This window comes from Narcine bancroftii, chromosome 11, assembly GCF_036971445.1.
Source record: "Narcine bancroftii isolate sNarBan1 chromosome 11, sNarBan1.hap1, whole genome shotgun sequence".
NCBI classification, from domain to species: domain Eukaryota; kingdom Metazoa; phylum Chordata; class Chondrichthyes; order Torpediniformes; family Narcinidae; genus Narcine; species Narcine bancroftii.
This window is the reverse complement of record NC_091479.1, coordinates 98,856,847-98,877,736: the sequence shown is the minus strand read 5'-3', so window position 1 is coordinate 98,877,736 and position 20,890 is coordinate 98,856,847. Positions and strand designations below refer to the sequence as shown.

The following is a 20,890-nucleotide window of genomic DNA, read 5'->3' as shown; positions in this document are numbered from 1 at the left end:
TCCAAGAACAGTTTGAAAAAAAACATTCAGACCCCACCCCTCACAGTTTAACTGCAGGTCACTATGGGATCAAGTTAGTTCTGAAATTAGTTCAAGCTGCATCCATTTTCTTAGACTAATAAGGATAAATGGACAACTTGTTAAAGAATATTCATTCAAAATATAGTTATCATCTGAAGTAGACTAATATACAAGAATGGATGGAGCAAATGGTTCAGTTAAACTACCTTCAATAATTTAAAAAAGATGGAGCATTCAACCCATTGAAAATCTTATGCAATAAAATTAATTTTTAACCATTAAACATTGCACCAAGTTATCACCAACTTGCACCCAGCTTATCTGTGAATACATTTTATAGGAAAGAAAGCAAAAACAGTGCATTTTGTATGACAACTCGATTATTGAAGGGGAATGCTCAGTTTTACATTTCTGATCCTACAATCAAATTTCATTCAAAACAAACCATGTCCTAACCAGCCCCTAACCCTCAAAATGGTAATTGGATAAAATATTTTCTTCAATCCTTTTGCTCACACACCAAGAGTCTGCAGAACTACTGGTGTTGAGATAAAGGACACAGCCTTCACATCCTTAAATACTTACAGCACTGAATGATGAGAGGTCTCGACAATGACCTACCTGAACTGCCGAGTTCATAAAACAGGTGTTACCCAAATTACTCAGGCCACAGAGACCAGCTTGTTCACTGTGTCTTCCTGGTTCTAGATAATCGTAGCTGTTATAGCCAGAATATGGGGGGATACAGTAGTTTGAATTTTTCACACTGAAAGAAAAAAAGATGGAGTATTTAGTTTTAAAAAAAAGATTAAATGCCCTTTTTCATAGGGCAACATCTTTTTTAAAGAAAAGGAAGGAATATTTGCAACTATGGAGCACTACCAGATCTACCACAAAAGTACTGGGAACACTACCATCCGTCTACAGAAGCTCTTTCACAGCTCACTTTCTTTTCCACTTCTTCATCTAAGTTTAAACAGTTGGACTTTATACACCAGCAACATAGAATCATCTCATTTCTTCCTTTTTACTGCACGAAATCATGATGGAGGCAAGGCTAACGGAATCGATAAAGAGAGCAGAATGCCTCAGTTACAGGTGAGGGTGCAGACATTCCAAAGGGCCTCCATGACATCACTGATTCAGTACATTAGAGCTTCTATTTATAGTGTGCTCTGCTAAGGCAGCACAAATCTGGGCTTCACATGCAGTGAGGAGCCTGTGGTAGAACAGAGAACCGACTCATGCATCTTGGCAAACAAGCTGTGCAGAAGAGCAACGCCTCTGTCAATTTGAGAAGGGATAGAGAAAAAAAAACTGCTCCTACTTCAGCAATACGGGAAAGAATGCAGAGGTTTGGAGTAGAAAGACTGCAATGTGCTGAACGTGGAGCCAGATTCTGAGCAAATAAGCATTGTAATATCAAGTGCTTCAGGGCATAATATCAGGAATTCCCAGACATCTGTGTTGTTATAGAAGTTACAAAGGCTAATCTATATAACACACCACTGCAGTTTTGATTTTTTTTTGTGTTTGATAAATAATGCACCAAAAGGCAGAATCAATTATCTCAAGGTGACTTACTGAGCACTGATCAGAAAGGCATCACTTGTCTACTTAAGCACAGTAACTGCAAAAGAAGCAGCTTAAAATCCAATTTCACTGGTTAAATATGGCAAAGCTGAACAAATATTGTTGCAAATACACAATTTTACTATCATTTCCCAACTACGTTTCTCCACATCAAAGGAACCTTTGATTCAAAACATTAATCTTCCTGTAAAGGGATTAACTTTTACATTTCTTTAAAAACAGATGCACAAGGGTAAACCTTACTTTGAAATTATTTTTCAAGAATTTTCATGCATTAGCAGAGTAATATTTTTTGAAATCAGATTTCTGCTTGAGGTTATGGGCCCATGGTAGAATTGACAACTGAAGCCATTACCAAGCACATCTTTAAATTACTTTTATACTGAAAGCAATTCTATTTGCAATTCAAGCTGATCCTGTGCAACCTCAGCACAGAAGCAAGATACCTAACTGGGATTCATGATAAAATCAATATGATCAAGTAGGAAGATGAGGAGTGGACCATTCAACCTCTCAGCCCATTCTACCATTCAACAGGATCACAAATGATCTGATGTGGCTACAGTCCATTTTTCTGCCCTTTCCTTAATCTTGTTCCCAGACAGTTTAAAGCTGTGGTACCCACAGGCTTAAGAAGGCCTTTAAAGCTGTGGGCCACACCCTAACCCTCATGCTTTAAAAAAAATGTTAAATAAGATACTTCAACGATACTAAGATAGGTGGAATAGTGGATAATGAAGAAGGTTTTCAAGGATTGCAGAGGGATTTGGGCTGCTTAGAAAAGTGGGCTGAAAAATGGCAGATGGAATTTAATGCTGATAAGTGTGAGGTGCTTCATTTTGGTAAGAAGAATCAGAATAGGACATATGTGGTAAATGGGAGAGCATTGATGAATACAGAAGAGCAGAAAGATTTAGGAGTAACGGTACATCGTTCCCTGAAGGTAGAAACTCACGTGAATAGGGTGGTGAAGAAGGCTTTTAGTATGCTGGCCTTTATCAATCATTGCATGGAATATAGGAGTTGGGAGGTGATGTTGAGATTGTATAAGACGTTGGTGCGGCCTCATTTGGAGTTCTGTGTGCAGTTCTGGTCGCCTAATTATAGGAAGGATATAAACAGAGTGGAGAGAGTGCAGAGAAGGTTGACCAGAATGTTACCTGGGTTTAAGCATCTAGAGTATAGGGAGAGATTGGACAGATTAGGTCTTTATTCTTTGGAGCGTAGAAGGTTGAGAGGGGATTTGATAGAAGTATTTAAGATTATGAAAGGGATAGACAGAGTGGATGTGGATAGACTATTTCCGTTAAGAGGAGGAAAGATTAAAACAAGAGGACATGAGTTAAGAATTAAGGGGCAGAGGTTTAGAGGTAACATGAGGGGGAACTTCTTTACTCAGAGAGTGGTAGCCGTGTGGAATGAGCTTCCGGGAGAAATAGTGGCGGCGGAGTCAATTGTATTATTTAAGAAAAGGTTGGACAGGTATATGGATGAGAAGAAGATGGAGGGTTATGGGCATTGTGCAGGGAGGTGGGACTAGAGAGGGGTGTTTGGTTCGGTGCGGACTAGAAGGGCCTAATGGCCTGTTTCCGTGCTGTAATTGTTATGTTATGTTATGAAATATGTGTTTCTTACAGAGCTTCCTTTGACTTGAAAATATTGCTCGGTCAATGCCACTAGTGGGCCACGTAATGTTTGGATGGAAGCCAGGTGTGTCTTTGCCAAAAAATGGTTTAGAACCACGGGAAAGATGTTATCCTTAAAAATTCACATGGACTCTGTGGTAAAGTATATTTCTGATTATCCAAAAACCACAACTAAAATTCACATGGACTCTGTGGTAAAAGTATATTTCTGATTATCCAAAAACCACAACTAAAATTCAGTTATCTGATATTTTGAAAGTTGAAAAAAAAACCCTTTCTTAAATTTACGCACTTATCTTATTTTGTAAGCAGATATCATGCTTGTTTTTGGTAAGAATTAAACATTATTTCATGCTTGAAAAACCTTCCATTGTTTTTTCTTGTGTTTAACTGCTGATGCTACTGGGCTGTTTAAAATCTATTTAATCGAAAAACAAACAATCTCAAGCATTTTGGATAATCAGAAATGTACTGCATCCATTTGAGTATCTCACCGATAGCAGAATAGCTCTTTACCTTATGTTGGATTGCTTGGACATTTATAAAAAAAAACATACAACTCAGTCTGCAGGATGCAAGCCCAAGGCAGGGAAAATAATTAAAACATTACAACACAGCGGTTGCAATACAAGGGAAGAATAATGCCGCTTCCATCTTTGCATGGGAATAAATAGACATTAATAAGGATATATTTTGTGTTGCTTTAGTGCTCTCTGCTAATAAAATGAAGTGTCCAGGAACTTGTTCCGGTGCATAGATTGATAAAGACGGAAATGTTTGAGAATCACTAGTTGCATTGTCAGCGAGGCAAAAATTTTAAAGCCAAAATTTGTCTTCTGGAAGAAAGATGACAACAGGGTCAGATTTCCACTGAGATATATAACTATTGTAAAGGAAATATATTAGAGAACTCGTGGTTGACAATGAGTCAAGGATGGTGGGGGCGGGAGGCTGGTGCAACTCCATGCTGGATGGAATAATACTTGGGAATTGGAAGATTTTAATGGCAAGAATATTGAGGTCACATTAATTAGAAGGTGCAAGACTAGGTGGGGTAAAGAAGAGAAAGATTTTGAAATGCACATATACTAATCACTAAGGGCTGTGCTATTTGTTTCCAAGGCTATAAAGAAAATCAGGGAGTGAAACGTGGAAGTCTTTAGACATTGTGATTGTAATAAAAATAATCTGGCAAACTCAGCCAGACTTGCAGCATCCATATAACGTAAAGAGATATTCCCTACGTTCTAGGGCCTGGGACCTCCCTCAAGGTGTGAATGAGAAAGAGAGAGGCATCTTTATAGAAGGCTGGGGGAAAAAGGAAGAATGGGAGGGGGAGGAGTACAGACCAAAAAACAAAAGGTATTCTTTGGATACGATAAGAAGATAGGAGAGGAAAGATGAGAACTGATGTTGATTCTGTGAGAGGAGGCAGAGGGAAAGGAGAGAGAGAGAGAGAGAGAGAGAGAGAGAGAGAGAGAGAGACACACACACAGACAGAGAGAGATATGTTTTGTTTTTCTTTTTATACACCAATCCTGCAACATTTCTGTAATGAAACCCATCCAATATGCCGGCATTGGTCGTTCACACTGAAACGAACAAAGCTGGCATTTTTCCAGGTCAGTGTGCCTTTTTACACAGCAAACCATCATTCTGCGAACAAAAGGGACGGGACATGTAACTCAAAAGCATTGGCATCTAGTGTCACGTATAACATACTGTATTTGACGGCATGTTTGACCTACTTGTTTTTCCCCAAAATAAGCTCAAAAATATTCCCGCGGTCTTGCATGCCAGGTTGAAATTAGGGTGATAATCGTGAGTAATGTTGTCAGTCCCCACACTGGTCATTGTTGTGCTGAGAAAGTGTCAGGTCTGTGAGAGACAAGTCTGGACACAAGGGCTTGCTATCAAACGTTATTTTTAACAATGCAACACAATGTATAAAAGAGCGTGGGAAAAACACGCATAAGTTAATAAGACATACGCACACAATGTAAAAAGGAGCGTGGGAAAATCTACTGCAAGTATTGATCTATAGAAATGGATTTCAAACTTTTTTTCCACTCACATACCACCTTAAGAAATTCCTTACTAATCACCGCTACCTATTGTTAGGGGCTGGTGGCAGATTGTCGGTGGGGGAGCGGGGCACCTATTCTAAAATGCATGCCATTAAGTGCAAATGCAATGCAACAACACATTGATGAGATAGACGACGATGTGGAGAAAACCTTGGCATCTGAGCTTCAACACTGCAAGTTTTCTATCCAACTCGATGAATCAACTTTCGGCAGTTCAAATATTCTTATGGTTTATGTGGGGTATTATAGGCCAAGCCTAAAGTGCATCGTTAATGAAATTTTGCTTGCCTTGTACCTTAAAGGTGATGTGAAAGATGAGACGATTTTTCAATGTTTGGAGGATTATTTGAAGAAACTCAGTGTTCCCCTCGGGAATATTAATGGTGGCACCAGTATGTTTCAGAGGATTTGCCACCTTTCTCTTTCTCAATTCATGATTGTTTGCAATGCTATGTGAAAAAAATGACGAAACTTTGAATTAATTACTTTTGCACACTGAGGTAAGGTGGTTGTCAAGAGGTGATAACTTGCAAAGACTTGCTAACTTGTATGATTCATCTGTGGAGTTTCTTATGAATGTGGACACATCGCGGCGTGACGAGTTGAAAAAGTGGAAGAACCATCTGTCCTATATGGCAGACCTATATTCAAAATTTAAAGTTCAGAAACTTCTGCAAAGTTAAGATGTTACAATTATTCAAGCCCAAACAATCCTAATAGGTTTCCAAGACAAAATAGGCCTGTTTAAATCTTCACTGGCATATAGAGATTTTAAGTATTCTTCAAACTTGCAGCAATTAGAAGAAGATGAAAATATTTCAGACTGTGATCTGGAGATGTATATAAATCAAGGTAAGACTTTAAAGAACGTTTTGAGGACCTGGAGAAGATGCATATACCTGACTGGATTGTTACACCATTTGATTTGGAAATGGAAAATGAAGACATTGAATCTCACTTAGAAGAAGAACTCGATGTGCGTGTGGATCTCGAAGCTAAATCATTGTTCAAAAGTAAAAGCCTCAGTGACTATGTAAAAACTGCTACTAAATATCCCAAGATTAGTGCAGCAGTTAAGCCATTTTAACTTGCATTTCCAAGTTCATACATGGTTGAAGATGGCTTTAGCCATACAAATGCAGTTATAACAAAGCAGAGGAACAGTCTGAACCTGGAAGAACATGGTGACTTACGACTAAAACTCACTAGGTCTCCAACTAAATATCAATTCCCTTGCTGATTCTCATCAAACACATCCCTCCCATTACTGATGTGTATTTCCCTAGATTTCATTCAACATATTCATTTATCATTGCTGCATTTCCATTTATTTGAAGACTTTTATGTTGAATTCCAACATTATATTCAATATTTTGTACATTTCTCATGATTTCCACGATGACAATAGAGTTTTTCCTTTTTGTGTCCCTATATTTCATGAGATATATTCATGGGGGAGGGGATACAGAACAACAGTCTCACAGGGCTTGGAATTCAGATTCCCTCACGGATGCATATGGAAACTGCACGTCTACCTACATGCCTAGGGGGTCTATGAAGGATCAAGGATTCAATGAAGGGGTCGATGGTTAAAATGTTTGGGGACCCCTGATCTGTAAATAAAGGAGCGATGAACTACATAAAGAACAACATGAAATTTAAAATTTGCCATAATGGAAATATCCTTTTGGCAGAGAGGATTGCTGGAGTCTCCTTCCCCCCCAATGTGATCTACTGGGATAATTATCTGAAGAGGGTGTGCAAAATCACTGAGAACCCCTTTCACCCCGCACACAGCATCTTTCAGCTGGTCTCATTGGGGAAGAGATACAGGAGGACAGATCCAGCACCATTAAGCCGAGAAACAGCTTCTTCCCACAGGCAGTGAGAATGCTGAATGACCAAAGGATCAGCTCACACTAACCCTCCAAGACTCTCGTATGCACAAAATAATATTTATTTATTTGTAAATATGAACACATCCTGCTTATGTATTATTTATCTCTCTGTGTGTCATGTCTGCATGTTTTGCACTGAGGACTGGAGAACACTGTTTCATTGGTTTGTTCTCGTACAATCAGATGACAGTAAACCACCTTGAACTGATATGGATTATACTGATATGGTGAACCTTTACCATTTTCTGTCAACGGACACCAAGGAAAGATTGTACAGATGAGTGTAAATGGGTGATTGCTAGTCCTTGTTGACTATTTACACTCATCCTTTATTAATTCCATTTATTCCATTAGCTTGTCAATTACTACCAGTGCTTAGAGCATTGTGGATTGACTATTTTGGGTGAAAACAGATGCAACCATGTTTTACCTGCTCTTCTTTAAAGGAGACGCAAGGCACACTGGATTGTTCATTTACATTCCCCAAATCCTCTGATTAGCAGCAAAATGGTCTCAGAAGGGAGATTGCTGGTTAAATGAACATACTCCAACTCTTGGGCAAGAGCCTGAAATACACATTCTACGATGAAACTAGCTTTACTCTTACAATATTTAGTGCGCGCGCACACCCCCACCCCCACCCTACTGTAAACGAGGACCGAATCGACACAAAATGGTACACCTTCTTAAATCATGTATAATCCTAAAAGTAGAAATAAATAAATGTGGGGTTTGGTCAGAACAGTGGTCAACAATAATAACTCCGGCTAATCTGACTAACGAACTAGTTTTACTTAAATACAAGAAATGTATCTAATCTTCCTTGGTTATGAGGACTTTGACATGATGCCTTATGCTGCAGATTGAACATCAATGCTAGATCCCTTACTCTCACAACATCGTCCCACTATCAGAGACGGTCTGCAATATGCCAAGCTTTAGTAGGACTAGGAGCCTCATTACACAAATTACTGAGCAAGGAGTCAAGTCAAAAGAAGTTTATTGTCATCTGTTTGTACAAGTACAACCCGACAAAAACAGCGTTCTCCGGTCCTCGGTGTAAAAAACATGCAGACACACAACCAGACATAACACACATACAGACAAATAATACATATGCAGGACAAGTATTTCATATATACAAATAAATAAATACATAATTGTTGCTTTCTACAAATGAGAGTTTTGGATGGTTAATGTGAGCAGTAACTTTGGTCCTTCAGCATTCTCATTGCCTGTGGGAAGATGATGTTCCTCAGCCTGTGGTGCTGGCTCAGATCCTCCTGTATCTCTTCCCTGACAGGAGCACCTAAAAGATGCTGTGTGCAGGGTGAAAGGGGTCCTTAATGAATTTGTGCACTCTCTTCAGAAAATGATCCCGGTAGATCATGTTGAGAGAAGGGAGACTCCAGTGAACCTCTCTGCCACTCTTATGGTCCTGTGGATTGACCTCTAATCCATTTGTCAGTTGTGCAGCAACTGTAACACACTGTGATACAGCCAGGCAGGATGCTCTCAATAGAGCTTCTGTAGAAGATTGACATAATGGTGGCTGGTAGCCTTGTCCATTTCAGTCTTTTCAGGAAGTGCAGTCGCCGTTGCGCCTTCCTGACAAATGAAGAGATGGTGAGCGTCCACGATAGGTCACTCATCACTCTCTACTACAGAGTTATTTATGTGAAATGGAGGGTCCTCCTGAAGTCCACAATCATCTTCTTCGTCTTGTCCAGTTGTCATCCAAGTACAAAACACTTGCAGAATTAAGTCTCAACAAGGGATACAAATCAAAATGGAGCAGAGGTATAGGACAGACTTCACATCAGTGTAAAACAGGTTGAAACACCAAATGGCTGGTTTCTGTTATTATATTTTTGTCATTGTGTTAAGTTTGACATTCAAAGTGAAAGATTGCAAGAAAAATATTCTAAGATATGTTTACAACTCAAGAGAATCAAGAATGGAATGTTGAAAGAATCATTCAAATTTCAAAACCATTGCTGATGGCTTCTAAAAGTTTGTCAAGTGCAAAAGAGTCATACATTGCTTCCTATTTGTCATCTATTGCAAAAGAAAATAAGCCTCCAGGTTCACAATCTCAAATAGATGACAACCCAGAGGCTCATTTTTTTTGCCAAAGGACTAAAAAACAGCAACTCTAATTACAAAGCTATACCTGAAAATGATCACGTAGTGCAAAGAACATCAATAACGTCATTTGTGCAGGCTTAAAAATAAAAATGGTCCAAGCTTCTTATTAAATATTATTCTAAATGTGTAATTTATTTTGGGATCAATTTCTTTACTTCAAAGTAAATACTTTTTAGAAAAGCCTCCCCTGTACCATCTTGGGTAAATGGATATCAAAAACAGATCACTGTATTTTTACTCAAAATAAATTTGATTTACAAACTTAAATGTTTTGCTCATTTTAACTTTACACATAATTTGGCCTTTATCCGATGGAAATCAAACGCTGGTAACCACAACATAGACTCAAGATCAAGCCAATGAATGCGGAAATTTTCGGCTCATGTAGCCTCCAATCTGCAGGTTAACAAACTCATCTCAATATTTCTTTCACTCTAGCATGGATTTTGCCAACTGAATATTCCTTGTGAAAGGGCTCAGATATACATACAGCTGCTAAATTTAATATTTGTGAATAATCAAAAACACCTCAAATAAGTGAACATTAATTTGGAAAAGTCAAATTTCTTCAAGTCACATGATTAGCTATAGTTTACTTCAAATTTATTGGAACACAAGAGTGATAATGGAAAATAATGTTGGTACGATACACAATTATACCTCAATGGCCCTAGTTATTAAAAATAATCTTGGTATGATAATCTACCGCAAGTGCCATTCACAATTATACCTCAATGGGCCTAGCTATTAAAAATAATGTTGGTAGGATAATCTACCGCGAGTGGCATTCACAATTATACCTCAATGGGCCTAGTTATTAAAAAATAATGTTGGTAGGATAATCTACCGCGAGTGGCATTCACAATTATACCTCAATGGGCCTAGTTATTAAAAAATAATCTTGGTATGATAATCTACCGCAAGTGGCATTCACATCTATACCTCAATGGGCCTAGTTATTAAAAATAATCTTGGTATGATAATCTACCGCAAGTGGCATTCACAATTATACCTCAATGGGCCTAGCTATTAAAAATAATGTTGGTAGGATAATCTACCGCGAGTGGCATTCACAATTATACCTCAATGGGCCTAGTTATTAAAAATAATCTTGGTATGATAATCTACCGCAAGTGGCATTCACAATTATACCTCAATGGGCCTAGTTATTAAAAATAATGTTGGTATGATAATCTACCGCGAGTGGCATTCACAATTATACCTCAATGGGCCTAGTTATTAAAAATAATCTTGGTATGATAATCTACCACGAGTGGCATTCACAATTATATCTCAAGGGGCCTAGTTATTAAAAATTATGTTGGTAGGATAATCTACCGCGAGTGGCATTCACAATTATACCTCAATGGGCCTAGTTATTAAAAATTATGTTGGTAGGATAATCTACCGCGAGTGGCATTCACAATTATACCTCAATGGGCCTAGTTATTAAAAATTAGTAGTGATTTATTTCCCTCACAATGGTACTTTCCTTTTTCTTTTTAAAATATTTTTGTTGAGTTTAACATTCAAGCATAAATACAGATTTGACAATTACATAATAATTCATTTGTATCCAAATAAGCACGGACAAAAAGCTAATGGGGGGAAAAATAAAACTACGTCAATAATTGCTTATATCTCAAAAACTTAATTAAAATGACCTAAGCAACTATGTTAAATCCATTTGCTGAAATAATGTATAAAATAAAGGGGAAAATAAGAAAAAAACCTAAAACTAATATATCCCCTCCCTTTAATCGAAGTTAACATAAATTAATTTATAAAAAATCAATATTGTGGAACCACTGGCAACCCCCAGAGAACAGGCAATGAACCACTGGAACATACAATAATTATTAATTCTTCCAATTATAAAAAAAATTCTAAGAATGGGTACCACAATTTCATAAATGGAAACTTTTTATCTTTAATATATCTAATTTTCTCTAAACTTAAATAGGACATTACATGATACAGCCACTTAAACAACTTCCCATTTCAATAAAATTGCTCATCTGGCTATCAACATGGTAAAAGCTAAAACTTTTTCCTGAAATGCCAATATAAGTTTAGCGGAATCACAAGGAAAACCAAAAAGCAATTAAAGGGCAAAGTTCCAAATTAATCTTAAGAATCATTGATAAAGTTTGGAAAATGTCTTTCCAGAACATCTCAAAATTTGGGCACTCCCAAAACATATGGATCAGAGAAGCCTCAAAAATTTTGAATTGGTTAGTAAGGGATTTCTTAAGGTGGAATGCGAGTGGATTTAAAAAAAAATCGAGAACTACTAATTGCTACAACTCAAGACTGTTCCACTTTTGAAAATAAAACTAAATGTCAGGAAATTATTCAGCCAAATCCAAGCCTGATCCTGGCAAGGCAATCATAATAGCCCCATTCAGTTTCCACACCCATAAAGCAGGAGATCCCAGATCCTAATTATTTTGACTAGAGAACAGTTTCCTCACAGCTCCGCATAATCTGCTCACAGTAACAGCTTCTCTATTATGTTTACCATAATAGTTTTCATATTTCCACAAGCATATTATTGAATGAAACACTTTTTTTCCCCCTACACTGTGATGCAAGGCCAATGGACAGATTTAAAAAAAATTCCTTCATGGCCCTTTAATAATTCCATTTTTCATTTATTAATAATTTTTTCATTCAAGGTGCTTTGTAACTGGTTTCTTCTTTTATACTAAATATTTATTTTCAGTGTTTCTTAAAAATACTAAGGCTTCACCATCTCAGATTTAAATTAAATTCTTCACAGCTGGTGACTTGGTACGACTTGTGAAAAGCTAAAGGGAAAAAACCTTTTAATTGTGGCACTCAAAGCCAATCTCATCATTCTCTACCAATCCTACTATATTCAAAGCTTTTCTATAGTTTTCACCCATCTCCAAAAGCTACCTGTCGCAATCTTTTGTCTATTCTCAAGACACATGGCGATTCCTATTCCAAATTATTCTTTCATCTTGATTTATAAAGTGTGCTATTGATGCAAAAAAATCTTGAAATATCAAAAGTGCTCTTATTCATTGATAAGACACAGACATTGAACAGTGCATTGTGATATAGAATGTGCTATGGAGCAGACACCAGCACCACCTAGTGGAATTACATCTGAAACAAGAGCTTGTGCAGTAAAGTCCAAATATCTGGATGCCAGAAATCCGGACTCTCAAACTTTTTTAATGTAATAGTATTTTGTGTGCACGTGTGCCAAAGATGCACAGTGGCAACAAGCAACCACACTTCATACTGGTATTCTCATCACAAAGAAATTAATTTGCATACTGGATTTTTCTTTTACAATGTTCATTTTTAAACAATTTCAAGCATTACACACTTCTTTTTGTAGTAAAAAAAAGTTTGTATTTTTGGCAAGTATTCACTTTATTTTTCTTTAAAACTGCCTGTTCTGATAAATGAAGCATGATGTATTTGCTAATGAATAAACGATCAAAATTTACCTCTTCGTTGCTTCTGTATTTCTCCTTAAATTTGAATTTTAAATATACTGCATGAGAATCTGTAAAATCCAAAAAGCCAGAGCAACCCACTCCAAGAGCAGTCTGGAATTTTGGATTTCTACTCTATTCTGATGCAGCTTCCTCAAATATCAAGACTTACGAATAAGCATCTGTATATGAATATTGTACTTGCAACCTTCAAGCATTAGCTACATGTATATCGATAATAAAGTAGATATTCATAATCACACTGGCTTAATAACTTAAAGAGGCAAATCAGTTCACAAAGGCAATAGGAGCAATTAAATAAATTCATGCAGATTAATTTTGGCTACTTTTCCCAAACTTTACACTGCTTTCTTGATAACTACAGTATGCCATTCTTAGATTCATGGAGTTATACAGTGTAGTACGGAAACAGGGCATTCAGCTCCAGCTTGTTTACACTGACCAAAGTGGTCATGTAAGCTAGTTTCAGTTGCCTATGCCCATCAACAGCCAAATTTGTAAAAAATCAATTTAATTCTAACAACAGCTTAATTGCTAATCTATCAGCCTAAAAAGCAAGGATATGGAAGCCTTTTATAGCATACTCCAGCGAAATCTACAGTAACTTGCTGTATATTTTTTAAAACAAAGAGGAAACCGAGCAGTATTTTTCCCAATGGATCATTTCAATTTAAACAAAACTTCAGAGAAAGTCTTTTGGGCAATAAGTTCCCCCTCCCCCCCAGGTAATTGCTGATGCAGTTTCTTTTTTCAGTAACTGGACAGCAGCAGAAAAATTCTTCAAAATCCACTTGAGAGATCATTGTGATAATGGAGAACTTCCTGAGCCATGATACATTGTTTAAATAAAATTGCCAAAAGATATTTTTCCAAGCACGACAACTTATCAATTATAAGCCATTCCAAAATTATTGACCTGTCACAGGTCAACAACATATTCATCGAAATCCAGAAGATTAGATTAGATATGGACAGAGACCATTGCTGAAGGAATAGCTCACGAAAGACCACTTGCAAATACCTCAGCATCAGATTCACACACATTAAAAGGTTCGAGCAATTCGTGCAGCACTGTAAAGTCTAAGATCGCAGTACATGCCCCAAAATTGGGACAGTTGAAAGTATTTGCTGATTACCTCCTACTACTCACTTAAACAAATGGATCAAAACACTAGGGTGTTTGGAAGCACCAAGGATGACAAGGCGGAGGAGTCACCTGATGGAGTAGTGGCCGGTAGGGGAATACCAGCCCTCTCCAGAAAAGAAGAAAAAAAGTGAAGAAAAGACAAAGTTCAATACATACAAAATATAAGAAATAAAAGATAAAGTTGTAGAGAAAAGAAGGAAAAAGTAAAAACAATGGGAAAAAAATAAAAGACACCGGAAAATAAAGAAGGCTTTACCTGCACAAAGAAACAAGGAGCCATGGTGGAGAAGAGTGCCCGATCTCCAAGGTTGGTGATGGCCCCACAGAGTCGTGACCCCCCGACTGTTGGACTGCAAAAATGGCTCTCTGAGCCAAACAAAGTGCGCAACTGCGCATGCGCAAACTAAGGAGAACACTGATGGGAGGGGGGCTCAGCTGAGGAGCGGGCAACCACAGCGCGACCAGCTGAGGGATGCCCGACACCAGGGCTCTCAGCTGGAAGAAGAGTAAAGTGGCAAGAGAGGGAGTGAAAGGAAAGAAGAGCAGCAGCAGGAGGCTCAGATGAGCAGCTCAGAAGAAGAGGACCAACAGCAAGAGGCCAAGCAAGAAGAGGCCTGACAAAGTGAGACAAGCAACTCATCAGGAAAGTCAGAAGAGATACTGATACAAAGAAGAGAAGAAGAAGACAGAAACACAGGTACAGACACAGAAGAAGAGGAAGAAGAAGACCAAGATCTTCACAGAGAAATAGAAGGCAAAACAGATATGGACAGAATATAGATAAAGCTTTTTTTCCAAGAACAAATGAGAGCATTAAAAGAATGGTTGTCATTAGAATTTAGTGCAATTAAAAGAAAAATGAAAAGAACAGAAGATAAAATACAAAAATTAGAGCTAGTCATGACAGAAATAGGGAAAAGATTAGAAAATGTGGAAGAACGAGAAACGGCTGTAGAAATGGAAGTAAGTGACTTAAGAAGAAAATTGGAAGAAAGTGGTAACAAAAAATTAGTCACAAGAGTTGTTCGCTCAGAAGTAGGAGAAATAACATAAAAATAGTGGGCCTGAAGGAGGGTGAAGAAGGCACAGACATGAAGGAATTTATAAAACAATGGATCCCAAAGGTTCTGGGAATGACAGAAATGCAGGAAGGAATGGAAATAGAAAGGGCACACAGAACACGAGCTCCAAAACCACAGACACATCAAAAATCAAGATACGTTTTAGTAAAATTTTTGAGATATATGACAAGAGAAAATATACTGGAGCGGGCAAGGAATAAAATTAGAGAAGACAATAAACCATTGGAATACAAGGGTAAAAAAAATATTTTTTTATCCAGACATAAGTTTTGAACTCTTAAAGAAGAGGAAAGAGTTTAATACAGCAAAATTGATCCGATGGAAAAAAGGTTATAAATTTATGTTAAGACATCCAGCTGTGCTTAAAATATTTATCCCTGGGGAGCAAAACAGACTGTTCTCGGATCCGGAGGATGCATGAGAATTTGCAGAACGCTTGCAGGACAGAAGGAGAGATGAAGAGATGTAACAAGAATGAAGAATGGCGATAAAACATATATAAAGATGTAAAAACAATGTATAAGAACTAAAGAAGGGAAAGAGAAGGGAAGAAAGGAAATAAGGGGGAAAAAAAAGGAGAACTTTGTTATATGTATAAAAACAGTGTTTTCTGGGGGGGTTGTGGGGAAAGAGAATAACCGTCACTGCGAAATCGGTTGACGCTTGCGAGCAGCTTCGCAATCCAAATGGAAAGGGGAGTTGTGGTTGCCCGGCAAGGGATAAGCGGCAACACAGAGAGGGGGAGATATTTGGGGTTAAGTGAATATTAGATGTGGGAGTTGTTAGAGTATTTTATGTTTTAAATGTGTTGTCATACATTGAGTTTAAAAAGGGAAAATTGAGAGATGAAAAGGGGGAAAAGGGGGATGGTGGTGGTGAGGAAGCGGAAATGAGGTGTAAAAAGGATACGAGATGACTATCTTCTTTGGCTTGGCTTCGCGGACGAAGATTTATGGAGGGGGTAAAAAGTCCACGTCAGCTGCAGATGACTATAAACATTAATGGAATACATAACCAAATTAAACAGAAGAGGCTATTACATTTACTGAAAAAAGAAAAAAATAGATATAGCATTTGTGCAGGAAATGCATCTAACTGAAGTGGAACATAATAAATTAAAGAGAGACTGGGTAGGACACATAACAACAGCATCATATAATTCAAAAGCTAGAGGTGTAGCTATATTAATTAATAAAAATGTACCAATCAAAATAGAGGAGGAAATAATAGATCCAGCAGGGAGGTATGTAATGATAAAGTGCCAGATATATTCAGAATTCTGGAATTTGCTCAATATATATGCACCTATTGAAGAGGATCAAAAGTTTATGCAAGATATTTTTTGAAGATTGTAGATACACAAGGAAATATATTGATAGGAGGGGATTTTAACCTTAATTTGGATCCAATGTTGGATAAAACTGGACAAAAGACTAGCAAAAAGAATAAAGTGGCCAAATGTATGGTTAAATCAATGCAGGAAATGAAACTTATGTATATATGGAGGAGGTGCCACCCAAGAGAGAAGGAATACTCATATTATTCAAGTAGGCATAAAACATACTCAAGGATTGATATGTTTTTGTTGTCGGCCCATATTCAAGGGAGAGTTAGGAAAACTGATTATAAAGCTAGATTGCAATCTGATCATTCAACCCTGTTATTAGCAGTAGAACTGGAGGACATCCTACCAAGAACATATAGATGGAGGTTAAACTCCACGCTACTTAAAAGGCAGGAATTTAGAGAGTTTATTGAACGCCAAATTAAAACGTACTTTGAAATAAATACGGAATCAGTGAAAGACAAATTTATATTATGGGATGCAATGAAAGCCTTCATCAGAGGGCAGATAATAAGTTACGTAACTAAGATGAAGAAGGACTACAATCGAGAAATAGAGCAGTTGGAAAGGGAGATAGTAAGTACAGAAAAGGAAAAAGGGATGATATAACAAAAAGGAGAGAATTGGCAGACAAAAAAATAAAATACGAAACATTACAAACTTATAAGGTGGAGAAGAATATAATGAAAATAAAGCAAAAGTATTATGAACTAGGAGAAAAAACACACAAAATATTAGCCTGGCAACTTAAAACAGAACAAGCTAAAAGAACTGTATTGGCATCAAGGAAAAAGAACAAACAAATTACATATAATCCAATAGAGATTAATGAGAACTTTAAGGAATTTTATGAACGATTATACCAAACTGAGAACGAGGGGAAAGATGATAAAGTAGAAGAGTTTTTAAGCTAAAACTGAACTGCCAAAATTGCAAGACGAGGAACAAAATAAAATGATAAAACCATTTGAAACAGAGGAAGTACAGGATATATTAAAAAAGCTGCTGAACAATGAAACGCCTGGAGAGGATGGATTCTCAATAGAATTCTATAAAACATTTAACGAGTTATTAATTCCTCCTCTCCTGGAAGTAATGAACCAGATAAAAGAAACACAAAACTTGCCAGATTCATGTAAGACAGCAATAATTACAGTAATACCAAAGACAGGGAAGGATCCACTAACACCAGCATCATGAAGACCAATATCTCTACTTAATTCAGATTATAAGACAATAGAAAATTATTAGCAAACAGATTGGCCGATTGTGTACCAAAAATAGTAAAACAAGATCAAACTGGATTTGTTAAGAAAAGATGAACAGCGGATAATGTCTGTAAATTTATTAATTTAATTCATGCAGTTCAAGGAAATAAGATGCCAACAATGGTTGTTGCTTTAGTTTAGTTGCAGAAAAAGCCTTTGACAGAGTAGAATGGAATTATTTATTCAAAGTATTACAGAGGTTCAATCTATCAGAAAAATATATTAATTGGATTAAAGCATTTTATAATGGACCATTGGCAAAGGTAACAGTAAATGGATATGTATCTAACCAATTTAAATTAAGTAGGTCAACTAGGCAGGGATGTCCATTATCCCCCTCACTGTTCTCTTTAGCAATAGAACCATTGGCAGAACTGATAAGAACAGAAAATAAAATAAAAGGGATTAAAAAAAGTATAAAATCAGTTTATTTGCAGATGACATCATAGTATACTTAACAGATCCAGAAATATCAATAAAAGAACTACATAAGAAATTGAAGGAGTATGAAGAAATATTGGGGTACAAGATCAACGCAAATAAAAGTGAAGTGATGCCAATGAGTAATGCAGATTGTACAGAATTTAAAAAGGATCACCATTTAAATGGCAAACGCAAGCAATCAGATACCTAGGTATTAGATTAGATAATAACTTAAGCCATCTGTACAAATTAAATTATCAGCCACTAATAAAGAAATTGCAGGAAGACTTAGAACATTGGAAAGATTACCGCTAACATTGATAGGGAGGGTAAATTGCATTAAAATGAATGTCTTCCCAAGGATACAATACTTATTTCAATCGTTACCAATTCCCTTAACAGAGAAATTCTTTAATGAACTAAAGAGAATAATAAGGAAATCTTGTGGAAAGGGGGGAAACCGAGGATAGTGTTAGATAAATTAACAGAGAGGTACAACCAAGGTGGTTTGCAGTTACCAAACTTTAAAAATTATTATAGAGAAGCACAATTAAGGTATTTATCATATTTTTTATCAGACAAGGGAAAAACCAGATTGGACTAAGATAGAGCTAGATAAAATAGGGGAGAAGGTAACATATGGGTTGAAAAGCTGGTACAATATAAAAGCTCACCAGTATTGCATCATTTACTCAATATATGGAAGAAGATTCACTTAGAAAGGAAAAAAAAACAAGTTACCAAATACCAAAATTATTATTGACGCAAAATCAGCTAATCCCTTTTACAATAGATAACCTTTCCTTTAGAGAATGGGAGAGAAAAGGAATTAAAAGAATAGAAAATAGTTTTTTGGGAAATAATTTATTAACATTTGAACAATTGAAGTACAAATATGGAATAACTCACGGTACAATGTTTGCACATCATCAACTGAAAGTTTATTTAAAGGATAAATTGGGAAACAGACTGAGATTACCAGAAGGAAGCAGCTTTGAATATGTGAATACAGACACAATGATAATTAAAAGATTTATAACAAACATGTACATCAAGCTCCAAGATAAGGAAAATGATGAAATAAGCTATAAACCCACACAAGAGTGGGAAAAGGATTTAAACAAAGATAAAAATGAAACAGGGGAAAAGTTATGTTCTGGAACTATGAAGAATTTAATAAACACAAGATTATGTATGATACAGTATAATTGGTTACACAGGTTATATATCACGCCCCAAAAGTTAAAAAAATGGGATCCATCCAACATTATCAGATAGATGTTTTTGCTGTAAGAAGGAAATGGGAACAACAGTTCATGCAATTTGGGCATGTGAGAAAGTGAAAATGTTTTGGGAAGATCTAAATCAGGTATTAAATAAAATCACAAAAAATAACATACCAAAAAATCCAGAGATCTTTCTTCTAAGAAATATAAGAAGTAAGGAATTAGGCCTCAAATTGGATAAACTGCAAAAAAGATTCATTATGATAGCCTTAGCAGTAGCAAAAAAATGTATAATGTCAACTTGGAAAATGGAAGAGAACATGAGAATACAGCAATGGTACATGGAAATGAATGAATGCATTTCACTGGAAAAAATAACATATAATTTAAAAAATAAAGTCACATTATTTGGCTTGTCTCGGACCTCCACCCCCTAAAATGATAAGAAGACAAATATAAAGGTGGATAAGTCTCCGGGACCAGACGGGATCTTCCCCAGGACATTGAGAGAAGTGAAGGAGGAAATAGCAGAGGCTCTGGCGGTAATTTTTCAAATGTCATTAGATATGGGGATAGTGCCGGAGGATTGGCGCATTGTGCATGTGGTTCCGTTATTTAAAAAGGGTTCAAGGAGGAAGCCTGGCAACTATCGGCCTGTAAGTTTGACGTCTGTGGTAGGTAAATTAATGGAGAAAATTCTTAGAGATAGTACTTATAAACATCTGGATAGACAGGGTCTGATCAGGAGCACTCAACATGGATTTGTGGGAGGAAGGTCATGTTTGACCAATCTGATTGAATTTTTTGAAGAGGTGACTAGGAATGTGGATGAGGGTAGCACAGTGGATGTTGTCTATATGGACTTCAGTAAGGCCTTCGATAAGGTACCACATGGAAGGTTAGTTAGGAAGGTGCAGTCTTTAGGTATAAATTTTAAGATAGTCAAATGGATTGAACATTGGCTGAAAGGGAGAGGCCAGAGAGTGGTAGTTGGATAATTGTCTGTCAGGTTGGAGGCCGGTGACCAGTGGTGTGCCTCAAGGATCTGTATTGGGTCCATTGTTGTTCGTTATATACATTAATGATCTAGATGATGGGGTGGTGAATTGGATTAGTAAATATGCAGACGATACTAAGATAGGTGGAATAGTGGATAATGAAGAAGGTTTTCAAGGATTGCAGAGGGATTTGGGCTGCTTAGAAAAGTGGGCTGAAAAATGGCAGATGGAATTTAATGCTGATAAGTGTGAGGTGCTTCATTTTGGTAAGAAGAAGCAGAATAGGACATATGTGGTAAATGGGAGAGCATTGAGGAATACAGAAGAGCAGAAAGATTTAGGAGTAACGGTACATCGTTCCCTGAAGGTAGAAACTCACGTGAATAGGGTGGTGAAGAAGGCTTTTAGTATGCTGGCCTTTATCAATCATTGCATGGAATATAGGAGTTGGGAGGTGATGTTGAGATTGTATAAGACGTTGGTGCGGCCTCATTTGGAGTTCTGTGTGCAGTTC

General features: G+C 36.9%; 1 protein-coding gene across 17 annotated transcripts in view; it reads right to left on the bottom strand.

Moving 5' to 3' along the window:
- The window catches only part of LOC138746185 (ubiquitin carboxyl-terminal hydrolase 15-like), a 103,727-nt gene that overhangs the window by 37,379 nt on the left and 45,458 nt on the right, over positions 1-20,890 (bottom strand). For 13 of the 17 annotated variants that reach the window (XR_011346750.1, XM_069904181.1, XM_069904182.1 and 10 more), the window contains one exon: positions 643-787. The exons of 2 other annotated variants lie outside the window; for them this stretch is intronic. Coding sequence is in view for 13 of the 15 variants with exons in the window: in XM_069904181.1 (XP_069760282.1) it covers positions 643-787 (145 nt within the window). In the remaining 2 variants the exon portion in view is untranslated. Of the gene's footprint in view, positions 1-642; positions 788-7,698; positions 7,812-20,890 lie in introns of those variants that run through there. 2 more of the 17 variants (XR_011346752.1, XM_069904183.1) reach the window with 2 other exon arrangements.